A 22,326-nucleotide genomic window follows, 5' to 3' on the forward strand; every position below is an offset into this window, starting at 1 on the left:
ATTGACCTCACTATCATAGTCTTTTAGATGTTGTTGCTTTTGACACTGAAAAAAAAAAAACTCATCTGAACTCTACAGCCTGTGGTTTGAGCCTCAGCAGAGTAATCCACAGCTTAAAACCTTACACCTGTAATATCGTTAGAGCTGCCAGGAGTGCCAGGGAATACCAATGAACAACTACATCCAGTCCACTTAATCCATCATCCACACAGCAAGGGACTCTAAGCATCATAAATCATGTTAATTCCTTTTGTCTCGTTAAATGCAAAGACAAGGTCACCTGTCGAGCTTCAACGGGAGAGTGAAGATGAAACACTGACGAGACTTTGTCAGCCTAATTGTGGAGGATTTTCACATAAGTCTGATACTTTTAGCTTTGATCATGATAGAGAGCGGATCGGTTGTCGCACTGTAAGCAAGAAGTGTGAATGCTAATTAACAAAATTCACAGAATTCAACGACACATTTCAAGGTCTGACTGATAGTCAGGTTTTGGACGGCTCCAGACCATAGGTGCTCTTGTGAAGCTGGTTTTCACTTGCAAAGTTGCTATTAAATCAAAGGCCTCTCCCTTTGAAAATTAAACCTTATGATTGGCTTGGCTGCCTCCAGCCCCCTTCGTTTATCTGCTCGACGGCAAGAAATCAGCAGTGGAACCACAGACTGAGCTGCTGCACAGTCTGGTGAGCTGATTATTATTATTATTATCCAGGGAGGTTTCATGTGACACTGGGGAAATTCATAAATGTCACAGTGAGATAGGGTGTTTCTTTAAATCTGTTACTGTACTGTACGTTTAACAGACAATCTGAAAAATAACCTGACTTCTTAGATTTTCATACGAGTCAAATGTAAATAAACACATAAAGGATGTTTAATGCATAACATGTAAAGATTTACTTTAAATTATGCTCTGTGATCACAGAGGTGTTTTTCAAGCAGCAAATATGTCTAAACTGAAACTGATTATAAAAAAGCCTAGAAAGCCAGACTGACAAAGTTTGCACAGATATTCCAAAGAGGATAAATCCTAAACAGTTTTCAGACATGCACTGGAACTCAGAGGATATGTAGACAGACAGACTTATACCTGAGTGTCGGCCCAGACTCTCACAGCTGTGCTGAGCATGTGGACGTGAAAATATGAAGTGACTGTCATTCAAGATAGCACGGCAGCATGCATAATATCTGCATCCTGAGCCAGCTAAAAGTAAGTAAACTATCATTAATATTATTGTTGGTGTTGTTGTTTACCTGTGCATATTCTCTGATCTGAACTGCCCTGGTAAGTTTGAACAGAGTCAGCACAGACTTTTTAATGAAAACCAAACAACACAGCTCTAAGACAGACATTAATCCAGTAATGTAGTCATACAGATACTTACTCATACTGTAGTACCGGTAATACTGTAATTATTCTCCGACAGCAGAGCCCGTGTACATTAGCAGTATATTAAAGTGCTGAGCAGATTACCACTGAAATCATAAAATAAGCACCTATAAAGTATATATAATTCAAAGGATCTTCTTAGTCCATGTGATGCCACACACATTCAGTGAGCTAACACACACATACATATATGTTCGTTAAATAAAAAATTTGGTAACATACAGAAAATAGTGAAGAGCACATAAAGCTAATTCAAGCTCACAGTCACCACAGTAGCACTTTCTGCACACATACAATAGGATGCATACACAAACCCCTTGGTCTGTGTGTGTGGGTGTGCGTTATCTCCGGACACATTGGTTCTCCGCAGAGATCGGGGTGCAACCTTTTCAGAAAATCTTTCGTTTGTCCCCCACAGGTGAGATAATCTCCACCCCAGTCAGCTTTTAACAGCTGCAAACCTTTTAAATCTGTGAGAGAAGGCGAGCGAGCATCCTCCTCCCCTCCATTATCCATCTGCTCTGTTATTTGTGTATAGTGTTGTTGTCCACCAAGCGCCTCTGAGGTTTTATTTTTCCTTCATCATGCTTTTCTGCCGTCTCTTACCTTCATCTACCCACCCACTCTGTCTCTACTATCCTGTGTGGATATACAGATGCACTGCCTCAAGCTTCCCATCCATCAGTGAGTGCATCTACTCTACATTTAACCTCCATCCATCTGCCCTTCAAAAAACAATGTATCCACACTAATGTGAAATATCACACGCACAAGGTGAAATGCTGAGCTGTATTTTTGGTTGTGTTGCCACGGTGATGTCATTAAAATTAATCAAAATTGTGATTAATGTGAGCATGTAGTGGGTGACAGTCAGCTAATCTTTGACATCCAAGCACTAGAATTGGAGAAACATTTTTTATAAATACAATGCCCATCCAAAAAAAGCCACACACTCTAATAATTTGTTGGACCGCCTTTAGCTTTGGTTGTAGCACACATTCGCCGTGGCATTGTTTCAATAAGCTTCTGCGATGTCACAACATTTATTCCCGTCCAGAGTTGACTTCACTTTTCACCAAGATCTTGTTTTGATGATGGGAGAGCCGGACCCCTGAACCATATCTTCTCCAGCACATCCCACTTTTTTTGGACTTTACTGGTTTTTATTGACTGGAAAAAAATGCCAAAGTTTTTTATAAAACAAGCAGATTTCTAATTTTTGATAAGGATAAGATCATAACCAAACTCGAGCTGAAACCCTGAAGGAAAATAAAATAAAGTTCAATATGGTGCATTGTTAGTTTTAAAAGCTCTTCTGTTAAGTCGGGAAAATTCTCCAGTTTTTGGTTTAATGAGACCTTTTTATAGCTAGTTAAAGGTGAAAACATGCTAGTTTATGGAAAAGATAAAACATCATTCTGTGACGCAGTCAAAACCACGTTAAGGTCAACCAGTCAGCTACAATAAGATGACATTTCAAAGAGATGAGGTTTACACCTGACAAGAGTGATGCAGTAGCTGTTAGGAGTCAGTTTGTGTTAATGCATTAGCACTCAAATGAAGTGTCGCACAGTCAAAGGTGAGCATTTATTGGGTATTTTAATGGCTTTTAAATGGCACTCAGACACACAGAACTACAGGTCAGAACGGACTTTTTGTGAGTGCTAGCAAATGCATCCTCCCTATGTCTCTGTGTCTTCTTCTGCAGACAAAACTGCCTCAAAACACCTCAATTCTGATCAATGTCAATAAATAATTTAAGCATCTATCGAACAAAATGTAACAAATACCAGGTTCCAGTATCCCCATTATAAAAATGTTTGTTCTCTTTCCTGTGTTTTATATTATTGTTGGTTTTGGGCTGTTTGTTGGACAAAATAAACCATACGAAGACATCGTTCTGGACAGTGTCTAAATAGCTGCAATTTAAGTGTCAGTAAGTGAGTGGACTAAAGACAAATTGCTGTTTGTGTTGTTCTCCTCCAGCTGGATCTCCTTTTTAATTACTAAATGCTGTCTACACATTGCTCCCTCCCTCCTTCTCTCTCTCGTCCCCTCATTTCTCCCTCCCCCCTTCTTTCTACCTCCTAATGCACTCTTCTTTACCTTCCCTCTTTTGCTTTTTCACAGCATTATTACTCCCCAGTTACCTCACTGTGTCTCCATCACTGACCATCCAGTATCCAGCTCTCAGCCCATGGGGCGTCTCAAACAGACTCATGTTACCGCTGCTGAGGTATGAAATTACCTCTGCATGCCCCCCCAGCGCCCCTAAAAGATGCCCGCCTGTTGAAAAATTGAACGCAAATATTGGAAGTAAAAAGAGGCAACATGAGGTAGAGGCAAAGACAGTGCTAATCAACTGCGTACAAAGCAGCATAGCAAAGAGGCGCTGTGCTGGCTCTGTTATTCTTCCCGGCTGATAAGAAATTAATAAACTAGATGGTGAGAAAATGGTATGAGCGGCTGCTCAGCTAAAGTATGTATAAAAATGTGTTTGAGAGTGCCGTTTTTATTTCTGAATAAAGAGGGAACAGCAGTGCACAAGTCTTTTCATGCCTGTGTTTTGTGTTATTAAGAGACAATCCTTAGAAAAACTGCAGCGTTGTTGAAATAAGACACAGAAGGTGCCTTTTTGTATTTCTTGATGAGGTCATTGCCTTGGACCAGGCAGGCAAATATGTATGTATGCATGTTTGATATAAAGGGAGTAGCATGGAGATGCTATTTTATTCCTTGGTTTCCCTTTGTACTACTCTTTGTGTCTGTTTATATATGTAAGAGGTCTTCCCACAAGAACTCTGTGCTCTCCTATACATTACAACATGTGTGTGTGCCTTCCATATCAAACTGTTTGTACGTGTATGTGTGTGTGTGTGTGTGTGTGTGTGTGTGTGTGTGTGTGTGTGTGTGTGTGTGTGTGTGTGAGAAAGAGACAACACTGTTGGTCCCTCTGGTACCACCGAAGCTCCCGTCGACCCAGAAACGCTGCTGGCAAAATTCCCCTTGTCTTCCTACTGTCTTTCTTTCTGTTTTATTCCTCTCTCCTGAGATTTCTTATTTGTTTTATTTTGTTTTCCCCATCCCTTTCTCCTCTATGTCTGTGCCTCTTTCATGTTTTCCGGTCCTTTCCATCTCCATGCCCCTTTCCTTTTGATATAGCTTATATACTTTCATTTTTGACATCCTCGTACTTTTCTTGTTTACAATCTGCCTCCTTCAACTACTTTTTCTTTCACTCTTATCATGTCTTTTTTCTGGTTATCTTTCTCTTCTCTCACTAAACCATCCTCACTCTTTTTAAACTGCCTTGTCAGTCCCATTCAAAATCCATTCCTTCTTGCCTTTATCTATTGCAGTTCGTCATTTTTTCCATCCATCACTCTTCATACTCCTCATCTCTACTCATTATTTACTCTCTATATGCCTCCTTTACTCTCTCTTATTCAATCCCCACACACCTCATTTCTCCCTTCACCCACTTCAGGTTGAAGAATGTGGAGGAAACAACTTTTCTAGATCAGACTCTCTTCTCTAATGAGCACATCACCCTGTCTTTGGCACGTGGTGGGTGAGTTATGTGGTTGACTTTCTTCTCTGTTCTTCTTAGACCATCTTCTCTCTAATCAATCACTCTGACCCAGATAAGGCCCAGTTTAAGCCCAGGCTGCTTTGATGCTCTGACCCATTTAACAGCCCTTCTGTCCCGGTAGACTGCAAACAGCTTTCGTTGTGTCCTGTTGGCCTGAGATGAACCTCTGGGAAATAACCTGGGTGTTGTGACCTGCATGGTGCTGGAGGGGAAAAGGACTAGGCAAAGCTGAGTTATATCACTGTTATAAGTCAGGTGTGATGACACAGTATAGCCACAGCCAGCTAGGACAGATAAGATGCTAGAGGCACGGTCAAAAGATTCCTTGAGATCTAATGTAGAAGCAGCTGGTTTTGCCCTCACACTGTCACACTCTCTTCACAACCCAACTAACCTCCCATTAACCATGACCTTTCTCTTTCCTCTACTCTGACTTCACATTTGCATGTGCATACAAAACAAACAAGCTTTGCACACATGCATGAAGGAACACAAAGACACTTAAAGTAGGCATGTACATGAACGCACACTGCACGCACAGTGAACGCCCTGTCTTTGCTATCAAATAAAAACACACACATGCACAAACACTCGCGTATGCATGCTACAAAGTCTCCAGCTACCCTTGCCCCACATCCCTTAATTCCTGCCAAACAATAGGGAGCACTTCCTGAAAGTTACAAATAACAGGGAACAGTTTCCTTCGGCAGTAACTGGGGAATGAGAGAGACAAGGAAAGAGATACGGCATTTAAAAGTCCATGTAACCTTGACACAGAGGGAAAGTTAGAGTGTCCAAAATCATTACCTCTGTCATTATGTTAGCAGATATTTTGAATTGATATAGTACACTACACAGCAAATATGGACCCGAATACCAGACTGCAGATAGGCATGTGTTTTCCTGTTATGGGGATATTATGTAAAAGCAAGAGGGAAAAGAAAGAAAAAGAAACCTCTTGAATGACCTTCAAGGCAAACATAGAATTAAAACACGTGCAAAAAGGAGGGAGAGAGAGAGAGGGAGAGAGGGAGTATATCCTGTATCTACCTGAGAGAGAACCAGCAAACGGAGACAGAAAAAGGACAATCGGGCAAAGCAAGAGAAGGAAATGCACAATAAAAGGACAGACTGAATGAGTGACATGCTTTGTTTTTCCCTAAACCCCCCAGCCGCTGAGGATTTCTGCCAATTGAGAATTTATCTCCTCATCTGCCATCCCTCCCACAAAAACCCCACATGGTACGGTCCCCTATGCCTGTCCTCTCTCTCTTTCTAGGTCCTACACTGTATAATTTTCGTATCCCTCTCTTCCTCCTTTGTTCTCCTTTGCTTAATGTCTTTGTTTTCTTCCTGTGTCTCCGTCTCTCTGTTTCTGAGTAGAATTATTCACAACCACTCAACCATCCTTCTCTGTATCCCTCTGCTTCACCCCCCTCAATCTGTCTACCTCTCTATTTTTTGGCTCCTCTGTTGCTCACCTTGAGGATCGGTGGCCACAGTTGGAGAAAAAGCTCACTTGGTCAATTTCCACTGCAGTCTAAGACCAACAGGATCCAACGGCAAACAATACAAATTTTCCCTGCCACCTAAACATGAAGGTGTAATTCTTTTTGTCCTTAAAGAGGACGAAAGAGATTTGAGGACAAGTGATAGAAGTTGATAAAATGGTTTGCAAAAATCTAATTTAAGACTTTCTGATTAACATAAGAAGCATAAAAAGCTTAAAACTTGAACAAAATGCAGGGTGTGTTATGTAACGCTTCTGGGACAAGGAGGAAGACAAAATGGTAATTTAAAATTCTATAATAGCTAATATTATAAATGCTACTACTACTTCTATGAAGAATAGCAAGAAGAATATTAAGAAAAATACATAGAAGAAGAGGTCAGCCTCTGGGTCCCGGCTGCAAACACATCCTAAAAGAAACTCCACCAATTTAGCATTACACTCCCATAACTTTGTCAGACACGTAACGCACAATTAAAAATAGATACATTGGTCTCTTGTATTCTGCACATTCTTTTGCCACATTAAAAGTAATTTCACCACCTACAGTTTGGTCAGACCTGGGTGTGTTGTACTACTGTATCATTTCTCTTTGGATGATGTAGTGCAGGATTGGATAATGTGGCAGAAAAGAAAAACTGAGTGCAGTAAACAAACATTCAAAGATCAGCTGACTGGGGACATTTTGTTTTTGACTTATTATTGTCTTAATTTTAATAGCAAATGTAATGAAGTTGCAATTAAATTGCATAGAAAAATGGATCAGTCTACAAAACTGTGTTGAATATTCTGAGCCAGCTATGAACTATAATAACACACAATGGGCTGATAATAAGTGAAGTTCAAATGATGCAGCAAACCGCTAATTGCACACAGAGCACATTGAACCTATAGTTTCCATTATCCATTAGGTCAAAGTTGATTCTGCTTATGATCCCCGTGAGCACAGCCCGACCCTTATTATTCTACTGTTTTCTCCAACACTCCTCTGTCTACCCATAACAAAATCATTCAGAGGGAAAAGCGACAGCTACAGACACACCTGAATGAAACAGAAATGCAAATTCAGCAAATAATATTATCACAGTTGATCCTGTTTGAAGGGACGCTGGAGATGACCGTAACCAAACCGAGAGCTTGTAGTGACACAAATGTAGTGACACACTGTTAAAAAGACGACCTAAACAAAGGAAAGAAGAATATTGGTGTGTCCACTTTGTTTTGTTTGTGGTTTTTAGGAAGACATTCATGAAATTCGTAAGCCCTCAATCCACACTTCCATTATCACCCCCACCATCACTCCAATCAATCCTTTCCTTTAGATGAGCCTCTTCACCTTCAGATGACAAAACACCTGAGAGAGAGGCACCCTATCCATCCTCCCGTCCCCTCATTTTCTCATGAACCTCCAGAGAGTCTCCCACCTCCCTCAATGCTCCCTAACCTAAATCCTTCTGTAACTCTAATCCATTCCTCACTCCCTCAATCAAATCTGACCTTGCCTTGTTCAAAGGTCAAACAGCTGGAATGGATCGATGGTTTTGGAGAGAGAAGGAAAGAGCAGAGCAGTAGTGGAGACTGATGAGATGAGAGGAAGAGTTAAGGACAGAAATGGAGAGGTATGAGCGAGAGAGGGGGCAGAGGCTTTGGGGTGGCGGAGGGAGAGGGTGGTGTGGGACACGGACAAAGGAGAGATTTCGAAATAGAGGAGGGCGATGGGATAAAGAAATGCCTGTATCAGCATTCTTACAGAGCATCTCTGTGGAGGGAAGAGAGAGGCTAGTAAATGAGGAGAATGAGCTGAAGGAGGGGGAGTTGTGGTCTGCGACGGAGGGACGCATGAAAAGAACAGGACAGAGAAAATTGAGAGGAGAGGGAACATATCCCCTAATGTCTGACTTAATTGTGCCGTCTATTTACCCTCAGGCTGCTGAATATTAGAGAGGTGTGTGTGTGTCCATTTATTTACAATGTGTAAATATAATTTATTAGCATGTAGCTTCACAAGCTTCTATTGCATACATACAACAATTATTCCTATTTAGCTAACAAGTTAACCATGTTTGTTTCCTTTGCCTGCACAATCTACCTTCCTTTCTTACTGCCAGGCATTTCCACATTAACATCCAAAACAAACCTCCCCTCACTACCTTCAAAGGTGACTGTATTGCTTGGTTAATTTTTCAAGCCTGGGCCTCAGCCCCCTATTAAAATGCTTTGTTGTTGCACGTTTATGCAAGTAAACCAGCATTTATAATATGCTCTGTGTCAGCTAAATAAACTACAGTAACATAACGTTAACATTAATGTACTGGGATGTAATAAGTTAAATTTGTAAAAAATTGGTTCAAGCACGAATGTTTATCTTGAACACAAAAGAACTGAACTGAACCAAAAACAAAATCTGAGGGATAGCTTGCAACAAACATCTTTTGTCTTTCTGTGTTAGCCAGTACACTTTTTCATAAATAAAAAAACGCCCTGGTACGATTTATGCATCTTCCTCTACCTAATCCGTGTCATGAGGGCAGGGACCGTTGGAACAGTTGGCTCTCGCATTAACACATTAACAGCTGCAGAAACAAATCACTCTCCACAAATTTAAAGGGCCTGCAGCAGCAAAATCAAAGTCTAGCCAGTACACCACATAGCTCTACTTTTTACAGAATATCAATATCAACAGTCTGGAGGCTGCAGCCGCCACCACCACCACAACACAATCAATAATTCACAAACCTCCTTTACCTGTGAATCACCACAGTCTGTGCCTGCTCCTCTGTATGCGCTTCAACGCCTTTGTGTCCAGCCTGTTGGTCTGCTTTACACCCCTTTTTTAGCTTTATCACATACATCTTTTTATAGCTTGATATCTCTATCTAAGCGCCGGCTTCCCGCTTGTCTTATCTCACCATCATTTGTTTCAGTTCTTCATTTGCACTTGAATTCTCACTTGCACTAGTTTATCCTGTATAATCAAAGGTGAGACATTCCTGTGTGGATGAGCGCGTGCACTCAGGCACAGATCCCCGTATCATATCAGCTATGTGAAGAATTCCCTTCTCTGCAGGGTTAGCATAACTCAACACAACAGACGCAAACACAGTGTATGAAACCAGGTTGTCTTTCAGCAAAGAAACATAGAACCCCTCAGCAGAACAGTGATCAGTATTTACTATTAATAGTACAAGAAGAACAGTTTTTAGAAAATATCGAAACACCAAGCTTTAAAATTCACTTGCACCAACTCCTAACATAGCAACAAGCTATCTCAGATGATTTGTACAAAGGTTATTTCAAGCAGTCTCTATCTGAACTGCGACATCGCATTCAGTCGTGCAATGTCTTCTTTCTTTTCCATAGCAAAGTGACAGAGCCTTCAGTGATTCTTTGAAATAGGGACTGATAGGAGAGAAAACACAACCAGCAATGCTAAATACAGTTGGATAAATTCAAAGCCCTACAACAGTAAAATTCTTTATGCAGGTTAATATTTTCCTCATTTAAAACAATATATATGCACAAGATGCAATGCATGTTTGAAAAAGACAATCAAGTATCTGCTGCCTCCACTCACTCTTGTGAGTGTGAACAAGAAAGGGATCGAAGTAGTTTTCTTTCACTCCCTCCAATCACCCAGTTAGTTCAGCAAATCAGCTGCCAATCAAGGGAACACTGAGCATCCCTCTCAGCCGTCCACACAGCAAACTGACGATTGTATCGAGGGAACACACAGTCCATCTAGACCAGAGCAGACAGACCCAGGACCTCAAGCCAGCAACCCAGCCATCCATCCAACCCTGACTACCCTGACCCACATCAGGGGCCTGATCCTGGGCCAAGGCCATTAGACCATCAGACATTGGGAGAATAGAGACAACAAGCCAAACTAAAAGACAAATGGAAAGATGGGGCCTCATTTTCTGCTGTACACGCAGGCCTCAGGGGCACAGCTGAGAGGTCAGCGTTGCTTCATTCAGAGTAAAGGCTGCGCTTCAGTTGGGTTCGGTTTTAGGCTAAGACTCACCAACATACACACTATCTGCTTACTGTTAGAGGGGCTTAAAAGTAGCTCTTCATCAAGCCACTTAATAGAGAAGAATCTGTATCTACATTCATGATAACAAACAGTGCTTCTTGTTTGGCCTCTCCTGGCCCGGCTCCACAGTGCTCATTTGGATATTGTGATCCTACCTTGTCAAGTTCCTGCTGCAGGACCTGTTTGGCGACCTCCAGATCCTGCAGTCGGACTCTCAGCTCCTCGTTTTCCTGCTCAAGGTCACTCCTCTTTTTCTCCACGCTGTCCAACTGACTGTGGAGACGGATAGACACGTCCTTCGCCACCTGAGAGGGTGAGATGGAGAAAGAGCAGTTTAGCTTTATGTGCATAAGGATCAGCTCTGCACCAAGCAAAACGCTGTAGCTCTTCAATCCCAAAATGAAGCTTCATTTGGATTTTTTTGTACTTTTCGCAGCATCATTTTATTATGTACAATAATTCCAAACACATGACACCTATTTTTCCTGCATAATAACTTTAAGTGGATTTAAAAGGACGTCTTGCAGTAAACAAATCTTAACTCACCAGCGCTGACTACAATAATCTTTAACCTGTCATCATAGGATATTGCTCAGGAGATTAGTTTTCCAGTATTTTACTAATGTCTGTTCAGGTTAAAGAATCTTGGCTCTATCAGTACAAAGCATTAAAATGTTCTAGGAATCCTGCCAATGCAAATAGGATCAACTAAGGTCAGTTATTGTAGCTGAGTCTCTAAAGTGTTTTTGTACCAGCAGGAACTTTCTGCATGTACAACTCATTTTGCATGGAGAGTGATTTTTTTTTATCTAATACAGGCAAAACCATAATTAATACCACTCTAACAGGAGCTGATTTTTTTTTTATACATAATGCAACCTTTATCAAAATCTGATCGTCTCCCCCCTGGGGGCATTTATTCATTAAAAGTTAAAAAGAGTCAAACTAAAGTCAACTCCCTGGTGTCTGATGTAAAAGCAGCATCATAAAGGACAAACATCAGATAGCTCCAGTATGATTTAGTGGAACTAAACTGTAGTTATAATGTTTTAATATCCAGATCAGAATCACTTTATTCAGAGTTAAGTGGAACAAGTGTAAAACACTGAACAGTGGTTGGGGGCTAATTTACACAGAAACTCCTTTATGATAATTCTTCTGCTTTTTTTGACGTCGGTTTGACGTTTTGGGTGCCTGTTGGCAACTGGAGCAATGTTTGCTATTCAAATAACACAATACACAGTTAAATGAACAAAGTGAAAATGCTACAGTAATACTGCGAATGTTCCACATCCAGGTTTACTGTCACAATGGCATTTAACAAAGATGAAGTCAAGGCTGAAACAGAACTTATGCACTGAGCCGATAATAAACCATTGTGCTCATCTCTGTAACTTCTCCTCCTTATTGTAGTCTTTAGACTTGAAGTGCACATTTTGGATGTGTTTTTGCTGTAGAAATAAAATAAAAGACTTCTAGGAAATGGGCAGCAATAAATGCGACACTAAACCTCATATTCACATCGTCATAATGATGGCAATCTCTGACTCATTCTGCAGTATATACACATTTCACTCACTCTAATGATTTGTGAAAATTGCACTTCTATTCGAGTCTTCCAGTTTTTCAAATTAAAATATTTCATGTGGCAGTTTTTTAAATTAGATTTTAGATTAATTTGCAAAAGCACATAAATAATGTTTTCATTTTTTTCCCCATTTCCCAATATCATGTGAAATTGCACAAAACAATGTAGTATAAATATTTTCCAAAGTGACATAAAAGGTGGGTTCAACTGTGTATTAGTGAGAAACACAAGAAATTAAGCAAATTATCTAACACAGAATAAAAAAACAACCAACTGTATCACACACAGTCAGTGCCTTTTGGCTATGCACACTTAAAAAGTGCAGATAAAAAAGGTCATTTGCTGTATTAATTCAATGTAACTTAAACATTAACACTGACTGGCTTAATTGAAACTAAATATGATGATCTTTATTCTTAAAAGGTTGGATTAGATGTGATGAAATGAAACATTAATGATTCACACCAGAAGCTCAGTTAATGGATTTTTATAGTTTTAGCAAAAAGTGCCTGTGTTAAATCAATCCCATAGTAGCTCATACTGTATATGTACATCGACCCTGTTAACACTGACTTAATCTGGTGGAAGAAGCTCTTCACTATCTGATGATTTAAGGAGATTTATGATCATGAATTCTACTTTTATGTTAACAATCAAGGAGTCTGATGAATATTTATTATTAACAACCATAATCCTAAATAAAACCGGTGTGTTTCACTTAATTAAGGTTGGAGGAGGACATACACTAAGTGGTGGCAATACATCATCTTCCTGCCATCTGCTTTTGTTTGACTATGGAAACAAGGTGAAAGGCTGTTATGGCTTAGTAATAAAGTGACATGGTAATCTGTGCAAAACAACTATAAATGACTGCAAAATGAAGCAGCAACATAACATTAATTGTTAGTGTTATGCTGACATTTCTTATTGGTTTCACTTAAGAAATATTACACAGTGCCTTTTCATGTGAAGCATGAGTGAAGCAAACTCTGAACGGTTGTGGTGTAATTGCTGCATGAAGAGTGGATTTATCTGGTTGTATATTAGCATAATTAATACTTTTGCCATTTATAATTATTTAAGTGGTTGTGTGTGTGTGTCTGTGTGTGTGTGTGTGTGTGTGTGTGTGTGTGTGTGTGTGTGTGTGTGTGTATTATTTTCTTGTACAATTTGTGCCTCACTGGTCATCTGCAGAGTTTCTCCCAACACAATTTGTAATTGTGTGTATTTACTGCGTCTGTATGTCTAAGTGTGAATGTGTGTGTGTGTGTGTGTGTGTGTGAGGGAGTTTGAACTGGTGCCAATGTGCAGCTGAGTCCCACAATGCCTCTCTGTAATGCCCACTCTCACTTCATCAATGGCTCCCTGAGCTCCAATTCAAGTCTTAATGTGTGTGTTTGTGTGTGAGTGTCACTATGTTTTCCTTCGTCTCCTGTACTTGCAATATTCAGATTTCCTCCTGTAATAATTCCTGATAAGTCCCCATATCTTCTTTGGCATTTCTTTAGGCTCCCCCTCTCTTTTGCTCTTCTCTGCATTGTGGCACAGCAGTTTCACAAATGCAGTAACAACAACAACAACAACAACAACAACAACGAAACTGCTAAAGAAACTTTACAACTTGCGTCCAGGGGACATGGTACCAATCAAATCACACTGCATGTGTTGTGATGTTATGACCACCCCTGTCTGATATGCTTTTGGGACATTAGCACCAGATCCTTTAAGGTAAGTTAAACATTGATTAACATGCACCTTTATTATAATAAACATTACTCACTTCACATCTGTGAGTGGCCATAATGTTTTGGCTCATTTGTTTTTTTTATTTGTAAATTAAATAAAACAAACTCTTATTTTCATATTTCAACTAAAACTGACATATTCACATGCACAAATGCCAAAAACATTTGTCACAATAATAGGATTATCTTAGTAGTAAACTGCACTGTGGTATAGTTACTGGTGGAGTAAATACTGTAGATGGAACAATTCCTCAACAAAGAATCAAAGAAGATAGTTTCCAGTGTTTCTTTCACATTGTTTGATTGGTGGGTGATATGTGGGAGATGATGCAAAAACACAACGTTGAGTAGTAATAAACACCTGAAGACACATTGATATATGAGAACAGATCAACGCTTGAATCAAAAACTCTCTTAAGTAAATCACAGACACTACATGTCAGCATCGGTGTTTGTGCATTAAGACACACACTGCTCTTAATTTGTGTTGGCTATAAGCTCCCAGAGCTTTATGTGGATTGAATTGGACAGCAACAGTGATCAATTAACACTGTGTGCTTAACTTTGATGGTTGCATCGATAGAAGAAAACAGCTTTTATTAATGGGATGTTTTCAGCCCTGCAGGTTTACGGGCTTCTGTTCCTCCTCCTCTCTGCCTCTTCTTCTCCTGTCCTCTGCTCTAAAGAGTCTTTCTCGTCTACACTCCTTTGTCTGATTTTGAATCTTTACAAATGCTGCATTGTTCCTCTATGTTAAAGAACGACGTGGAAGACTCTAATGCCACTGAGGCTGTGGTTTTACCCAGCAACAGAGCTATAGCATGTAATTAGCATTCAGTCAGAGTGCTGCCGAGATGGGGGAGAGAATACCAGTGGTAAAGTGTTAACGACTGTGTAAACGTATGTGTGACAAAGGGAGTATGGAATCAGAGGGTAAGGATTATTTGACTTTTCCATTACTCACACACACACACACACACACACACACACACACACACACACACACACACACACACACACACACACACACACAATAAGAAATAATTACTGTCTATTCTCTGTGTTATTCTTGTACTGTGTCTCGTGTACTGTGTACTTGTGTAGATTATGTTACTCAATGTTCAAATGTTTTTGTGTGTAATGGCTGTTGCAACACCAAACTTTCCCCTTGGGGATCAATAAAGTATCTATTTTTCTATCTATCTATAACACACACACACACACACAAGCCACAGAGCAAAAATGCAATATCATTCACCCAGTGGCAGTTAGTCACAGTTTGTGCGGTTGTGTGTATGATGCCGTTTAACAACCAGAGTCATGTTTCTCCTGCTATTCAGCCTCTCTGTGCACACACACACACACACACACACACACACACACACACACACACTTTACTAGATGTAGAACCTCTCTGATAAAATCAAACAGGAGGGAAGTTGTTAGAGAGATGACCGTTAGGGAAGCACAACAGCTGTGTGTGTGTGTGTGTGTGTGTGTGTGTGTACACTTGTACTTATCTTTGTGAGCATCACATTACTTTTAAAAGCAGATATTTTGCACAATACCCACTCTTTAAAGAGACTGCTTCATGACTAAAGCCAAAATCAGAGGAGGAAGGTCTCAGTTTATGTTAAAGTAAAAGTTAGTGTTAAACAAATAGGAGTTATACTTCTATACAGAAAAAAAGCTCTCCCCCTTTACTTCCAACACATTTGTATTTCAATTAATTATTGATTTTAATCTTTAGTTGCTAAAGGTTTCACTGTTCATCTGCTAGTCACTAACTTTTACAGTTGACTCAGAAAATGATTGTCTCACTGTGCTTTAAGGTTGTTGCTCAAGAGCGGTGACAGAAGTGCTCTTAACACCTACTGAAACATCCAAGCTTTCTGTGTGGGAGGAAACGACCTGAGGGCGACTTCAGTTAGCCATGATGGGGGCTGAAAGCAGCACCTTCCCGCTGTGACACTCAAGCACCCAGCACAGGGCCACTCTGCTTAAAATTAACTTTGCTTTTGCTCTCTTCAAAAATCAGGAGTCAAGTCCTTTGCTGTCGTAAAAGGTAATTTGTGGCTGAAAGCCTTAAAGTAGTTTGCAGTGCTATAGTTTCAAATTTACCAAGACATCAACCTTTTTATTTAAGCAACCGCAGCTTCATTTACGGATGCTCTTCCACTTTGCTTTTTTGATGAGTATTTTAGCTGACAGCGGTGGTTTAGCCACTCTACTGTCAAGTAAAATTAGATCAATTTCTACAGCTGTAAAATCTGACAGAAACACTTTTTAATCAAAATTTATCACTCTCAGCGCTTCACACTTGTCCAGTCTGTTGTTTATTGAATCAATACGGCTTCATATTGGTGGTATGGTGGTAATGATGATGGCACTGAAACTGCAAAGCATCTCGAGTCTTACACCGCTCAGCCTGGCAGGTGACGGTATTGTTTATTTTAATTAGCTATGAAATGTGCTTACAGTGTGTCTCCTTTGGGAATGATAGGCTCTCTACTGTTGAGCTGAGCCTCTCAGTTTATCTTAGAGGAGAGTATCGCACAGTCAGCGGTTGGCTGTAAGGACAGATAAGAAATGTTTCACAACCACACCGACGCTTCTTAAACACTTGACAAACCAAATCAGACCGCTACTTCATCTCCATCTGGTGTCATTACACACCAGACATTTTCATTGCATTGTTCTGTTGCAACATGTTTAATTAGATCAATAACGAAGTCACATTTCACAAGATTAGGAACAACTAACTTCTGTCCAGATGTGAAATAAGCACTCACCATCCTGCGTGGCTCGTTATCCAAGGATCTTAAAGTCCTGGAAAACATTTGCATGTGGCAGGAAGATAGTGGAGGTGGGTTGAAGACTGGTTACACAACTTGATTTAGTGTATAAACTTATGAATGACAGCTTTGGAAGACTAACACATTTTTGGCTCAGGACCAAGGTCTTCATGTATGTACTTGTTATCTTTCTTAGAGAAAACAAGTTATTTGCATTTAAACTCTGAGTTTCCTTCAAAAGCTTCATATTGCATCAGTTTATCACATCTGTTTCTGTGTGAGTGTCACCATTCTTTCACAACTAGAAAATACTTTATAAGCCTGAAACCCGACCGCAATGCTTATCACAATGTGTCAAACATGGAAAAGCATCCATGCAGATTCCTTATCACTAATGTCGCCACTTTTATGTTTAAAATCGATGTTTTTTGCTCTCAAGATTCAAATAAAGTCCTTCTGTTTTATTCTAGTGTGCTCTAAGGACACAGTGAGATGCAGTGTAGATTTTTAGTGTAGATCTTTTTGACATTTGTTCAACATCGTGGCTTCTGAAACACTATTAGGCGAAAGTAATCTGCTTCATGTCTATATATAAAACCATTGTGCGTGAAGAGGGAGAAAGACAGAGCCACTGGCATGACAGCTGTCCCAGTACAGGCTGTGATCTTTCTATCTTTGGACAGAGACAGGGTAGGAGGAACACAGGGACATAACAGAGGATGGTGGGATTTGAATTCCAATAATTCTTTGCTCGTCATTTGGCAGACGGAGAAGTGTAACCACAAATACAGATGCAACATACTTGACATGGCAACCTGTAAACATTAGCATGCCCTGCATACTATCTTATTAGCTCTAGAGGTAACATAACACTATTTCAAAGCCGCGTCATTGCCTAATTACATTATTTTGACAGGTTAAAGCTCACATTACAAAACAATATACCATCCAAGCCACAACACTACTCTATGCGAGTTTAGAATAACTCTTTATTAGGTTTGAGGAAGTTTATGCTGCAGTTATTGAGGCAAAACTAAATATTAGACTATTCTAAGTTGTGAAGCATAATGTTTAAAATACATTAAAGCATAACATTTACCAATGTACTGTTTCGTTGAAATATGTTTTTCTTTATTTAGCTTTAGAAAAGGGCTTATGTTAGGAGCTAAAAATAGAATTGAATTACATGTTATTTCTGCCTGGGCTAATTAGGGCTATAAAGGCAGAGATAATCTAAACATGTTGTAAAAGTAGTAACACTCCTACTTTGTCTTGTACTGACAGAATAGATAACCCTGTGCTGTAGCCCATAGAATAAATGTAGAAGTAGAAAACTACAGCTCCTAATGTCGGCTGCACTGTACCACACACACACACACAGTACATAACACATAGATATGAGGCTGGAAGCTGGTGCTGTTTAAATAAATGTATCAGAGTCTGCTGCTTCCCAGCTATAATGTAATGCCTATCTGTTTGCTCTGCTGCTTCTATCTATGGTCCAGTTTTGAGTTTAAGACCATGTTCTACAGTTATTTTGTAAGGCAGTTTAATAACACACAGTTCAATGTGCTAAAAGTTGGGTGAGTGTTCCTATGGGTGGTTTGACCTACACTGGTCCCCACAGTGGTAATCAGGTCATGCCGTCATACTGTAAATCTTGCAGGCCCGATGATAGGCAACAACATTCTCAGGCTCTAAACTGGCGTACCTTAAAACCGACCAAACATGCATTTAATTCGTATCCACACCCAGCCAAAGAGTAAATACTCAGTAGCATGACTAAGCTTTACTGTCTTGGTGGCTCCTACTTAGGGCCTTCGATTTGGCTACGATGATGGAACAGCGACGTGCCCAGGATCTCATGCAGGCAGCATAAACAATGCAGCAGCAACAGCCAATGTATGAGAGAGGTAGCGTGAAGAAGGCCTGTGAAAAAACTGAACCGACTGAGAGGAAAAACGAAGTGAAAAGGGAGAGGAAGGATGGAAAAATAAACGAGGCTGAAGGCTGTCAAAGCTAGAAGCACAATTTAGTGAGAAACGCTTCAACCTGCAAATTCAAAACATTAGAGTGACGATACTGTGTCGTCAATGTGCCATATGTAGTATCAGTAATCCACATAGCACAGTAGGCCTGTTCTGGTTTATGACAAGTCCTGGGTCATAATTAATATTCTAACACCCTTTACATGTCTTTTTAGTTATCATGCTTAGAATTACGTAGTTTACATTTTCAGTATTTCAGGCTAAAAACAGAATGAAGAGACCTTGTTGACCTCACACTTTTAAGACCTCTCTGGCAATATCCAGAAGAACTGCTGTGTTGACATCATGAGAATCCCAACAACTATTTCCTGTATAACTGTGTGTGTGTGTGTGTGTGTGTCCAGATGTCTGTAGCCTGTGGGAATGAGACTAGTGTGTGAGTAGGACAGGATGTGATGTCAGAAACCCTTGATGAACCCCCACAAACACACACACAGCACACACTCACAGTCACATGCACAAGCAGACACCCATAAGATTTCTACAGCAACTCAAATAAGAACATGTGATGTACACAAGATGTTTTTGTTTCAAAATAAGGGACAAACACATACACATCCTCAGCCCCTCTACTTTGCCTAAGGGAGTGCTGAAGGTCACGTGAGCAGAGACAAACAACAGACAAAAATCTGAATTCAGACAATTAAATTGCAGTCTGAGAAAAGAGCATGTGAATATGTTCATGCAGTGTGTGCACATTAGAGGATTTGTGTGGATTTGCATACTATGACTCATCAAATCAGGGCCTTAAAGCATCAATGGTAGTTAAACAAATTACTTTTGTAAAGCAGCTCAGTGCAAAACAAAACTCAACAGGTCAAGTTGAAGCAAGAAGTAGAACACACACTGGGCGTGCCCCACGGTGAGGAAAATGCTCTAATACATCTAGCTATCATCCCCAAAAACATCCACGTGTTTCAAATAACATGGACAATACTTTATTATTTTATTTTGCCACTATTTTTCATTACTTTAATTATTTTCTGCTCTGTGCTTGATGCAACAAGTCGCCACACTACAGGACACTACAAGAGAGTTGTCCCCAAAAAAACGACTGGTGTATTTTTGTAATGTGGCTTTTTTGTTATAAGTCAGAAATCCAAAGTGTTCACAGCTGCCACACTGAGTATTAATACTTTCACAGATCCCGACTGTTCGGCTGTATATACGTGTCTTGAGCCGTCTTTCTCTTTCCTGCTTTTAAAGTGGTTTTCCAGTAGAGATGATTTAGTGTTGAGTCACAGAGGAAGGAGTGAGTGTCTAATGCTAATGATAAAGCTACCAAAATAAACAGAGGAGTGACTGTGACATGCTGGCTTATTTCATGTGCACGCGCACACACGCACACACACACACACACACACACACACACACACACACACACACACACACACAGAACAGTATGGTGTAACTTGACCTGGCGTCTGAGTCTTTAATCCTGCCCAAAAGAAGACACAATAAGCCATGTGCTGAGAGAGAAGCAGATAAGTCAGGTTTGTCTCCTTGCACTGGATTTTTAGTTTCCTGTGTTAATAACCCCTCTCTGTCTTTTTGCCATGTGTCCCCCCGACTCATACTCCCAAACTGATTGGCTGATTTGAATTTTCAAACAACAACCAGCCCCTCTTTTTCCACACACACACACACACACTCCTTCTGACACAGGATGTGAGCTCATACTTTTCCCTCCTTCCTTCCATCCTTGCTTCCATGCCGCCTTCCTTCCTTCCAAAACAGCCAGATGGTGAGACAGCAGCTGAGAGACAGACAGCAACAGCAGGCAGAAAGCCCTTGGAGAGTGACATCACAGTCTCTCCCTCACACACTCTCTCTCTTAGAGAGTATAAAAGCCTCATTGTATCCTCCATCACATGGAAAATGTTGAGGGAACGCTGTGTGTGCATTCACAATCCAGGGTCAGCGTGACAAAACACACACACAGAAGCTTTACCCTGAACTCAGTGTGTTTGTGTATAGCTGGCGTTTATTAAGGATAACGTAATGTGATTGAGATGAATGGTGTGTTGTATATGCATAATGTGAAGAATGCTTGTGCAGTGTGCATGTGTGTATTTATGTTTGTTTGTTGTTCCTGTGTATGCCTTCAGTGCATATATAAACAGCACTGTATGGTTAAATAGACAAATATTAGTTCAAAACAATTGTTGTGAGGACATTTTTTGCCAGTCCTCAAACCTTCAAAAGGCTGTAACCCTTTGTTTTAAAGGTAAGGTTTAAATTACATTTAGGCTAGGTTAGGATATGGGTTAGTTATGATGGTTGAGGTCAGCGACGTTGGGCTAGTCAGTGCGATGTGAGGCCAGTTTAGAGTCTTAATGTGGCATTCACTGTGACAATTAGTCCATATACGCACTATTTTAGACCAGGAAATTCCCTAAACAAGTTAGAGGAAGGCTGACCTTAACCACGATCTTGTGACTTCAACAGTATGAAGAAAATGGGTCACAAGAACTGAAGTATATGAACATCATCGAAAACAGTAGCAAAAAGACACATATAGAAAGATGCACTCTTAAGAGGTATAAGTTCATGTATCATGGATTCAGTTCATGGATCACTGCACTTGCTGAAGGACATAACTCCTAGTCTTTTAGTGGGTTTTCGGTATAAGTAGGTTTTAGGACAAAATCAGTAGATCCTCACAAAGATTAACGACTACTATGTATGTATGTAAGCATTTGTACACATTACTCGAGTTTAGTGCATTTTAACAGAAGCAAAAGCTAACATTGCTAATACCTTAGTTTGTTTGTTTTAAAATTTTCAGCGAGATGATGTATTTTAACACCAATTAAATTAACTGATCAACTTCAGAATCTCTACATGCTCCACATACAAACACAGCAACACCTACTTTGACGTCTTGCTCCAGTGTTCGAATCAGTTCTCCGTCCACCTGCCCTGTTTGGGCCACGCGAAGAGAGCGCCGCTCTGCCTTCCTCAGCCGGTACTGCAGGATACGGCAAGTCTTATTTGCCTGAGAAACAGAAGCAGTGTGAGTATAGGATGTTACTTGTTGCTCTTTCAATTCTCTTTCTCTATATTAAATTCCCAAATGAATAGATTAAAACAATGAAAACACAGATTCAATTGCATAAGAGCTGTCATTTAGTCAGTCTATCTCCTTCCACATATACCTGCTCCAACTGTTGCCGTAACTCCTGCAGCTGGTAGACATCTTCTTCCATGTACATGTCCCTCATCTCTAGCATCTCAGACCTCAACTCCTCCATCTCGTCCTGGAGATAGTGAAGAGATTTAACATTAAATATTGAACCACACGCAGAGTGATATCAAGTGATCTCAACCTGCAGAGAGAGAGAGAGAGAGCTGTGCAGAAACCTGAAGCAACCTTACAGCATTATGTGTGCATGTGTGGGTCACAAAAGAAATACTTAAAGCAAAGGAAATTCTTACTTTCTAAAAATATAAGCAAATGTGGTATTAAAAGACCAGCACTAACAGCTTTAGCTTTAAATATCTAGAGATTTATTATTAATTTCAGCCTGACAGCAAGTATTGCATCATCTCTCTGCATCCTATTGACAGTGCAACTCTTGTATCAGTGTGTGTATGTGTGTGTGTGTCTGCAACTAAAATA

General features: G+C 40.1%; 1 protein-coding gene across 2 annotated transcripts in view; it reads right to left on the bottom strand.

Moving 5' to 3' along the window:
* Positions 1–22,326, bottom strand: part of soga1 (suppressor of glucose, autophagy associated 1) — a 68,107-nt gene that overhangs the window by 41,826 nt on the left and 3,955 nt on the right. For both annotated transcript variants that reach the window (XM_026366907.1, XM_026366906.1), the window contains exons 2-4: positions 21,863–21,964; positions 21,580–21,702; positions 10,684–10,833 (exon numbers count right to left, since the gene is read on the bottom strand). In XM_026366907.1, the coding sequence (XP_026222692.1) occupies positions 10,684–10,833; positions 21,580–21,702; positions 21,863–21,964 (375 nt within the window). The remainder of the gene's footprint in view (positions 1–10,683; positions 10,834–21,579; positions 21,703–21,862; positions 21,965–22,326) is intronic.

Source organism: Anabas testudineus, chromosome 7 (genome assembly GCF_900324465.2).
Source record: "Anabas testudineus chromosome 7, fAnaTes1.2, whole genome shotgun sequence".
In the NCBI taxonomy this organism is placed as follows: Eukaryota; Metazoa; Chordata; class Actinopteri; order Anabantiformes; family Anabantidae; genus Anabas; species Anabas testudineus.